This window comes from Glycine max, chromosome 10, assembly GCF_000004515.6.
Source record: "Glycine max cultivar Williams 82 chromosome 10, Glycine_max_v4.0, whole genome shotgun sequence".
NCBI lineage: Eukaryota > Viridiplantae > Streptophyta > Magnoliopsida > Fabales > Fabaceae > Glycine > Glycine max.
In genome coordinates this window covers 1233610-1243412 of record NC_038246.2, presented here as the reverse complement: position 1 = coordinate 1243412, position 9803 = coordinate 1233610, and the positions used below count along the sequence as shown (strand labels likewise).

The 9803-nt window shown below is 35.0% G+C and overlaps 1 protein-coding gene across 1 annotated transcript; it reads right to left on the bottom strand.

Annotated features, from left to right (window-relative positions):
- Positions 1 to 3657: 3657 nt before the first annotated feature.
- On the bottom strand, positions 3658 to 9803 carry LOC100778624 (probable beta-D-xylosidase 2). Its single transcript, XM_003535905.5, has 7 exons — positions 9349 to 9803; positions 6956 to 7234; positions 6145 to 6314; positions 5933 to 6030; positions 5463 to 5813; positions 4964 to 5377; positions 3658 to 4755 (listed from the first exon to the last, which is right to left on the bottom strand). Exons 1-7 carry the CDS (start codon positions 9742 to 9744, stop codon positions 4148 to 4150), a joined length of 2316 nt encoding a protein of 771 aa, XP_003535953.1. The 5' UTR covers positions 9745 to 9803; the 3' UTR covers positions 3658 to 4147.

Below are 9803 nucleotides of genomic sequence, written 5' to 3'. Positions count from 1 at the left end.
TTCTCTTAAACTACCATTCTTGGATAAGGTTTTTCCTCTACTTCATTTGCATAAGGCCCGTGTGCCTATGCTCTTATTTCCCGTGGAACAGCAATACATAATCATTTTTATTATTTGAAAAGTTTGTTCTTTTTAAAATGTAAACACTCACAAAAATGCATTAACCATTCAATGCTTAAATCGATTTTAGCACTACCATTTTCCATCATTCCTTTGACGGCAAAATAAACTAATGACTTCAATATTCTCTAATCTATTTTTTGTAATCAAAATGCATCTTTATTTTTTGTTTGAACTCAAGAGAAATGTATCACTGTAGTTGTTAAGGAATTAATTATAAAAATAATAACATGTTTTTTATATTAAAAAATGAATATATTAAATATTTATTTTTATTTGTGACAAAGCTTTAAAAAAATCCTTAATTCATTAGTATTTGATTTGCCTTGTATTCGCCAGATGAGTTATCCAATGTGGTTATCTTTCCAAAGGCTTCTCTGCAAAAGCTCAGGGAACCTCTGTGGGAAGCACGTGTCTTGTTGATGGAATTTCACGTGGAGATGCTGACCCATGTGTAGCTTTCGCTTTGCGAGCCAACAGTAATAATAATACACTAACATATACATATTGCTATGCATGTGTAGTTTCAATTGATTTTTATGTTATGGCCAACAAGGCCAGCTTAATGAGGGTGTGATTTGCTCACTCTGCTGTTTATCTCAAAAACTTTGCCAATAATGCATCTTACTCTCAAAATTCAAATTTGAATTTCAGATACACATTATGCTCCAGTTTCTCTTTTTTATTTAACTTTATGTTGGTTATTTTTGTAAATGATTTATATATCTCTAGCTAATCATTTAGTCTTTTTAAATATAAGCATTATGCATTAGATGTGTGTAGGTGTGTCTATTAATTCTCTGAATCTGTCAGCTAATTGTATATAAAAAAAAAATCTGTCAGCTAAACATTATATTAAACTTGATCAGGCTATTAAGTCGCAAACCATTATGAAGGAGTAAATATATGTACATAAAACTATTTGTTTCAAAACCATGATGAATCATAATAAACGGTTGAATTAGAAGACTTAGATCGATCAGGCTACAAAAATTGACAAGTGTCCCCTAGAGAAGGATTCTTCTATCATAACATGCTAAGGTCTTTGACACATGAGGATTATAGTATTGGTTTCCCTTCCAATCATCAATCAAAGTGGCACAGATGTAATAAAGGTTTCAAAAAAAGTAACAAAAAAAAAATGAGAAGCTGGCAAGCTAATATCTGAAAGGTGCTCTCAAACCACACTGAAAATTAAAGCTAACCACTCGCCAGAACATTAATTGGAAATTACTACAAATACAAAATAACACCATACTTGTGCAGAAATGAGTATACAATATGGGATCAGATTCCACCGTTAGGAATTCTCGCATTCACACATTCCACTAAGAAGAGTCAGGGGATGAAGATTCAGCGATTCAAATTTTATTTTGATAAATTTAATTTAAAATATGTAGTTGATGTTTGGATTAAAATTTATAAATTTATGTAGTACAAACTTAAATTTATAAACTAAGTTTGTAAAACTATCTCAAGTCTAAGTTTTCTAAAGCTAGCAAAATTTTAATCTAAAACATATTTTTGGAACACTTCCATCAGAAATCCAAACATACCATATTAAAAATATGAAACGTATGATCTTTTATCTAACGATTCTAATTTATGAATGTGTGAATGGAGGGAATCATTCCCAATTGTATGGATCCAAATTTTCACATGGTGTGGATGCTATCAGATTTTGTGTTGAAAGGGCCACATGAACAAAAGTCAAAATTCAATATGGTTGATGGCAGGCCGGGCGAGTGGGCCGATTCAACTCATTTTTCGAGCAGTTGACATTTGACAATTCTTAGACCTCGTCTTCATCATCAGTGATTCAGCAAACAAACTCTTCCCAATAAGTTCAACATAAATTTAACCAGCCATGTGGGGCTCTGTAGAGTCATCTTTCGCAATCTTATGTGTTTTAGCTTTTAATTAGTTGTACAAAAGGTAAAATCCTTTTAAGTAGGACCACTTAATTCAACACCCAAAGGAAGTACCAAAAATATGTTATCAGCCTTACCTCTTCCAGGGGTTGGTACTTAACATGAGGGAAGAGCATAGAGGTTTCCCCAATAATTGGAAACATTTTTAAGAGATAGAAGTGGAAAAGTAGAAATGAAAATATGTAATGCCTCGGGTGGTGTACCCTTTTTTTTTCTCTTGATTGTTTTGAGCCTCTCATAATATGTTATAAGTCACCCTTTCCTAAAGTCTGTCCTTTGAATAATGACTAGTCAGGGATGGAAAAAGAAAGCTCTTCACAAGAAGCTAGTACTATGCTTGTTCTATTCTTTGTTTATACTACCTTTTATCTACTGGGAGAAATATATTCCACCAAACCCAAACCCCTCTTGAAGCCATCACTTCTGCTCAGTGCTTACCAATTGTTTGATGAAGCTTGAAGTATAATTGTTAATGTAGAAACTTGAATTCAAAGTCAAGCATTCGTTTTCTTTTATACTGAAAATAATGTATATGTTTAGGTAACACTGTGCTGGCTGACCAACTATATTCATGCTCTTGCAACTTGGTAAGATAAGAAAAGTTTCACAAAACATTAAAAAAACGGTGTTGCTTATTAATAATATATGCCTATATCAATTTATTGTAATACTTGTGCTGGTAAAAGTAACCAAAACGAGCAAAGTTTTTCTATCAGCTACAAATCTACAATATATTTTGAACCTGTGACGTGACTATATACTGATATGATTTTTTTCCACTTAAATTCCCCCCCCCCCCCCCCCCCCCCCTTTTTTTATTGCGTTGCAATATTATAATAGACGGAAGCAATCTTGAATAGTAGAAGTCCTTCATTCCAGCTGAATAATACAAATCAAAGCGTGGAATTTGTGAGTCCATATTTTCGGAACATGGGAACTTGAATTAAATGCTTTACTCTGTTCTGTTGGCTTCTTATATTACCTATATGTCAACATCAAGGCCAATTTCATTATCAGCGCCTTTTTTTTTACTTTATTTTTATTGTATTATTTTTTCGACTGAGTTTTTATTTGGCCCACACATGCCTGCTTCTATCATCAATTTGAATCATTATTGGTTTAGATGCCACATGATTGCCTTAATAGTAGTTCTCCATCTCTAAAATCTCAATGATGGGAGGCTCACCTTGTACGAAGCCAAGTTGCATTCTGATTATTCTTTCCCCATTTGGGAAGTAGTAAGCTAGTAGTATTAAATAATTCATATATGTAATTTCCCTAATGTCTTACTCTATCTATCTCATTTTTTATGATTTAAACATTTAGCTGAGAATATTTTTCCCCCTCAACAATATGTTTTTCTGCTTTCTTGCATTCCAATCGTAGCAAGTGGCCATGTTGAATTTGTCATCAAAAGCAGTACAAATTATACTTTGCCAAGTACTTAGGTACAATGATAATTAACAAATACGATTTGTTATGGCTTTTCTTGACTAACATTCCATTCGCTTTTTTTTTTTTTTTGCTCATCTCTTGCATTCCATTCGTAACAAGAGACTTATATTTTTATTGAATTCATTATGGTGAAAATGACTAACAATGGAAGCTGGGCACTGGGTGTAAGCTCTGCACATCATGGTGAAAAAGCTCATTCTTATTACCAATCTTACAATTACACTAATGTCTCGTATTAATAAAAGTACAAGCAAAAAGAATGGCAAACAAAGTAGAAATGAATCGGAGAGAGAACAATAAATTTCCCTAATCTCTTCTCCAAAAATGACAACCAATCCTATTACTTTATTGGCTGTGTTTGAGGAATCAATCTAACATGTCCTGTCTTGGGAGTCATGACAAATCAACAATTGGGCTTGAATCAACGGTTCCTTAGAACCAAGGCACCATGTAGGAAGTTTAGAGGTCAAACTTCAAATGTCCCTGGCAATAAGCATACATTTAATCTATCTATGTATCATACACTTACGTAGAGGTTGAGGTTATTTAGCAGGTACTATATATGTATATTTTGCTGGGGGGGAAAAAAAGGCAAGGAATCAAATGCCATGAATATGATTGGTGGGTGATGTCCCAAAAATTCAGGACTTGATAATTCCAAGTGTTTCTGCCTGAAGAGACACGTAGTGTTTAACATCACCAATGTGAAGACTGTGCAAACCCATTGGAACTCTCCTAGTACCAGACCGGTCAACCACGCTCAATAGCTTACAAACATGAATGTTGACATTCACTCGTTGTTGGGCCTTGGAAGGAATATGAAGTTTCTGAAATGCCACTAGTTGCTTGTGTGGAGCCCAATGGCCATTACCCGCAGGTGGTGCGGAGAACACTAACAAAGTGTGAGTGCCATCTTTGGAACCAACATTTTTAACATCCACTTGAAGGCTAATGGAAAGCTTGCCACATCGTGCATGTGTCACTTTAATTGCCTTGTTGGCGATGCTGGAGCTGTTGCCGTGGCGGTGCCCATCCACTGGAATTGAGACCAATTTGGGTGCGCTAGCTAATGTATGAACAAAGTGTGTGTAAGACAATCCGTAACCAAATGGATACACCACTGGGCCATTGTAAAATCGGTAGGTTCTTCCAGGGTACCCTTTGCTTCGGCTTGCTCTCATTGCCATATTTGTCATTGGCAAGTTTTTAATGTACCCTTGTGGGTACCATGTCATAGGCAACTTGCCTCCTGAAATTAAAACATAACATAATGTTTTGATGTAAGTATGTGTTTAAATATAATTTGTTTGGGCCTACAATGGGCTATATGAGAAAGAGTGTTGTTTCTCACACCTCCAAAAATTGCTTCCGGAACCCATTACATTTTGTAGAATGCAATGGGGTGCCATAAACAATTTTTGGAAGTGCAGCAAGTTTTAAACCAAAAGAAGACAAACCAGGGTTAGATGTTCCAAACAAGATATCTGCTATAGCGGCACCACCAGCTTGTCCGGGATAACCGGCCCACAAGATAGCTTGGATTCTAGGGTTATTCTTTGCAAATGTTATATCCACAGGCCCACCAGACATTATGACCAAAATTGTTGGGCCCTTGGAGGCAGCTGCTACTTTCGACACAAGGTCTTGTTGACGCCCAGGAAGAAGCAGGCCAGCCCGGTCCACAGTTTCAGCCTCAATGGACTGGTCCAGGCCCATCACTAGCACAGTTGCATCTGCTTGTTGGGCTACATTTATAGCTCTCCCGAATTGCTTGTCATTAGTGCAAGCCACATTTGCACAGCCCAGCTCGTGAATAGTCTTGGTGTATCTTCCTATTCCTTCTAAGGGGCTTGTATATCCACAAGCAATACCTAAAAAACAAGGGAAGAAATAGTTGGAGGTGATGGGCTTAGATCTAAATTTCAATATTTTAAGGGAATAAAAAAGGAGGCCTACCAGCATAGTTGCCAATCATTGTGACAGTGACATTAGAATTGGGCCCAATAACAGCCACCGTGGGGTGACGCCTAGTGGAGAGAGGCAAAGAAGGACCTTTGTTTTTAAGAAGCACAATCCCTTGTCTTGCGGCTTCAAGGGCAAGCTCTTGGTGACTTGGGGTGCACACATCTCTTGGACCAAGTTTGCCATATGGATGACTTGATGGCTCACCATCATACATCCCTAACCTCATTTGGACTGTTAATGTGTTCAATAAAGCCCCATTCACATCAGTTTCGCTTATGAGGCCTTTCTTCACAGCATTTTGCGTATGTTGTCCTAGAAAAGGCCCACAATCCAAATCCAAACCTGTAAACATGATCAAATGCTAAGCCCTTATTCGAACCCATATTTTTTTTCTTGATTACAATAATATGTGAAAGACTAAGAAATGAACAGAACTAAATTAATTGGATTTAGTAACTAGCCTGCTTTAATGGCATCAGCAGCAGCTTCTTCTGGAGTAGATGTGTAATGTTGGCTATTGTAAAACACCCCAACAGAGTCACAATCTGATACAATGTACCTAAATCACACAGGAAAGCAAATAATAAAGATATAGTTTGGGATAATTCTTTGACAGAATGTGAGGACCACCCAATTATTACTTATTAGCCTTTGGTATTGTTTATAAGCTTACCCATTGAGACCCCATTGGCCACGAACTGTTCTCTTTAGGAGGATGGGGTCCGCACAGGTAGGAACACCGTTAACCTGATTGTAAGAACACATCACACTTGCCACTTTGCCTTCCTTCACGCACATTCTGAATGGAACATTGAACGTGTCCTCAATGTCCTGCTTGCTAACCTGCCCATAAACTTCAAAAGTAAGTTGCTACGAAAAATAATATTACTATATTGTGCGGTCTTTTTGTCATCCTTGCTTGGATAAGGGTTGCTGAAAGTGATCGAGAAAACTACAAAATGCATCCATGGCCCGACAACATGATCCATCCTAAAGAATTTTGTGCAAAATACTACAATTTAAACTAGCATTTAAATTTTTTAATAAAAGCTATCATTGAGTTGTTGCACTTTTTACCCTCGCGTGGTTGTTAGATTTTCAATGTTACATACCGAACCTTAAAGTTCTGACATGCTGTGTACAAGTTGATGCGGCTAGAATTGAATTAACAAAACGAGTTGAAAAATATTTTATTCATTGCACTGTATAATTGCATATAGACAAGTCGAAATTAGTAGGAGTGTTTCTTAAGTCACGAAATTATAGATAACGACCCACACATCCTACAAATCATTTTGGATTAGCAGAAAAAGTGCTAAAGTGGACAATTTGGGCTACACAAAAGTATACTCCTACCAAACTAGGGAAACTACCTCAGCAGTGCATAATATCTACATGAGTGGTGCACCTCACCTCAAGAAGAAGATTCCCCATAACCCATTATCCCAATCCAAAATTTCCACATACCATTAAATAAGGGTTACCTGTGCATTAAAGTGAAAGCGATCCACACCGTTCCAATTATCAAGGTCATAAGCCGTAAAGTGTTTGCAAGAGGCAGCCACCTTCAACCGGTTACCGTCCGTTTCCTGTAGCCCTCTTACGTAACTGGCTGCATATTTACCGGCTAGTATTGGGTCCTCACCGGGAGTCTCCTGTCCACGGCCCCACCGTGGGTCCCTAAAAATGTTCACGTTTGGGCTCCAGTATGTCAGCCCAGCCGTTCCACCATTGTACATTGCTCGTGCTTCGTCCGAGGCAACCTGCACATTATTTGCTATGTTAGACATCTATTTTACTTTATTAACTTAAAAACAATACGTTTTTTTTAAAAAAATATATATATTGAAACTGTATCCAACATGTGCATAAAGGGTTCGTAACTCAGCCACTGGCACGGCATGATTTGCATTTGCAGGCTCTTGTATCATAATGATATAATTTTTTAAAAAAATTACTATAATGGATATTTTTTAAAAAAATTATGAAAATGGATAAATCAGACTTTGATGTACAATTTTATCATAAAAAATGATGCTTTAAAGCATAATTTTGTTTTGCAGAAAATTGTTACGAAATCGGATATGCATATATGATTTTAGTTTTTTAATTTTTTTATTATTAAAAGTTGAAATCGTATGTTAAAATTCGATTGTAACATTTTTTAAATTATTTTAGAAATCTTATTTTTGCATATTATTTCATTAGAAAAAGAAAAAAAAAACTGAAATCTTATTTTAACATATGATTTTAGTTTTTAAGGAAAAAATATTTTAAACAAATAAAAATATGATTTACCCATTTTTATAATTTTTTAAAAAATTTGCTCGTTTTCGTACTTAACCCTTATTTGCAAGTTGCTATAAAAGGGGGACAAACTTGGGTAACATGACATGGTAGCTGGCATGCAATGTCACAGTGGTATGGAACTCGAGAGGGGAACCAATATCACAAAGTCTAACAGAAAAATAAAAAATAAAAAAATGAACTAATCATGGAATTCATTTGGTTGAAAACACCAACTTTTTTTTTCCTGGAGCACACTGCACGGCATCATCAAATCCTGGTGTATGATTAGTTTAACTTATTTATGATAATTCATTTTTCATAAACATGCATTTACTATTTAAGTAGAAAAGTATAAAAATCTAACAGTGTTTTAAAAAAATTTGATCTTCTATGTACGTCGCAGGGAGATGATAAATGTTTTTTATTACTTAAGGAATAAACATTCTTATTTTTTCTATTAATAAGTATATTCTCTTAAACAATGCTATCAATTCACTTATGAAATAAAGTTTGTAGTTTTTTTTTATAAAAAAAACTACAAATTTTAGTTGTTAAAATTAGTTTCTGGTCAAAATCAATACCGAACACAAATCTTTTTAGAAAAAAATATTTGGTTTCATATCAAAATTAATAATTTTCGGTTCTTAATATAGGTCATTTTCAGTTGGTCAGTTCTGAAATTTCATTCAAATCCAGTGTTACTTCTTTTTTTTTTTTTTACCAAACCCAGTGTTACTTCAAGCATTGAAGTAAAGAAAGTGAGGCTCTTTCAATAGGCTATTCTGAGCATTTTAGAGTCATTGGTTTGCGTTAGATTCTTGTTGAGCATAAAATTAAAGTCAAGATAGAGAATTAAATCAATGTCTGGACAAACAATGACAATACTGCTAGTGTTACTATTTAATATTAATTCTTTAAAATTAAAAATAACTAAATCTTATTTACATTCAAATGTGTCTCAGAAATACTTAATGATTTAAATATTTCATGAATATAAAAAAATGATTTTAAAACCTGATTATACAATTTTAATAACTAATTTTATATCACAAAAAAGCGAGAAAAGTCATTTTAGAAAATATATTATTCATTTTAAAATGTCTTAATGCAAATATTTATCTGGAGTCTAAACTCTAAAGTACCCAAGTCGACTTGTATTACCGGAAAAAAAAAAAAGAGAGAGAGAGAGAGCAATGAATTAATGAAAGATGTGAGTGTATAAAAGAAAAGTCTCACTGATCACTCTATTTTTTCAGTTTTGTTCACTAAAGTGGTGAGAAACAAAAAATGCGTGAAATCTACATTACTTTTTTTTTTTTCCTTTTCTTCAATTTCTTTACTAAATTAAATTTGTATTTGATCAATTTTCCCCTTATTTTCTTTTCTTTTTCACATCAATCAAGCATAGTTTAAGATAATGTGCATCTTAACAGAATTATTAATTATGCAAATTATACGATAAAATAGTATTTTTATTCAAAATTAGAATATGGTGTGTGAATTAATGAACTATTATAGTGAAATATTAATAGATTTTTAAAAAATTCTTAACTAACAAACATTTTAAAAACAAAAGAAAAAAGCTGACCCGTCCGATTGCTTCCCACAAAGAAGCATTGAAAGAAGCAGCGGTGGTGATGACTTGAGGGAAGCTAGTGGCGGCAGGGAACTGGCCACCGAACTTTGTTCCGGGGCCCACATTTGAGACCCCATGTAGTGCCTCCGACCACCACTCATACCCTTTGATACCAAGCCGTGGCACTGCCGCGGCATTGTTCACTAGCAAGTTAACTTTTTCTTGCAGTGTTAACCTTCCAATTAGATCCTTCACCCTTGCCCCTGTTGCCAACCAAGCCTTGCAAAATGGTAAGTTTTTTGTGGCGGTGTTCTTAGGGTCACAAGCAAAAGGGTCACGTGCCTCGCCACCCCAAAGTAGTATGAGTAGGAGCAAGATACTGGTTAAGGGTGAAAAGATGGAACCCATTTGGGAAAGAAAAAAAGAATGTAATGTAGTAGCCGTAGGCTTTGGTGGTTTGAGAAGTT

Excerpts from the sequence above, each read along its gene's own strand:
- LOC100778624 (XM_003535905.5), bottom strand. The coding sequence starts at position 9,744 with ATGGGTTCCATCTTTTCACCCTTAACCAGTATCTTGCTCCTACTCATA. Across the intron at positions 6,315-6,955 it reads GCTTTCACTTTAATGCACAG|GTTAGCAAGCAGGACATTGA; the intron begins GTAACCCTTATT and ends GTTTATGGGCAG. Across the intron at positions 4,756-4,963 it reads GTTTGGAACATCTAACCCTG|GAGGCAAGTTGCCTATGACA; the intron begins GTTTGTCTTCTT and ends TTTTAATTTCAG.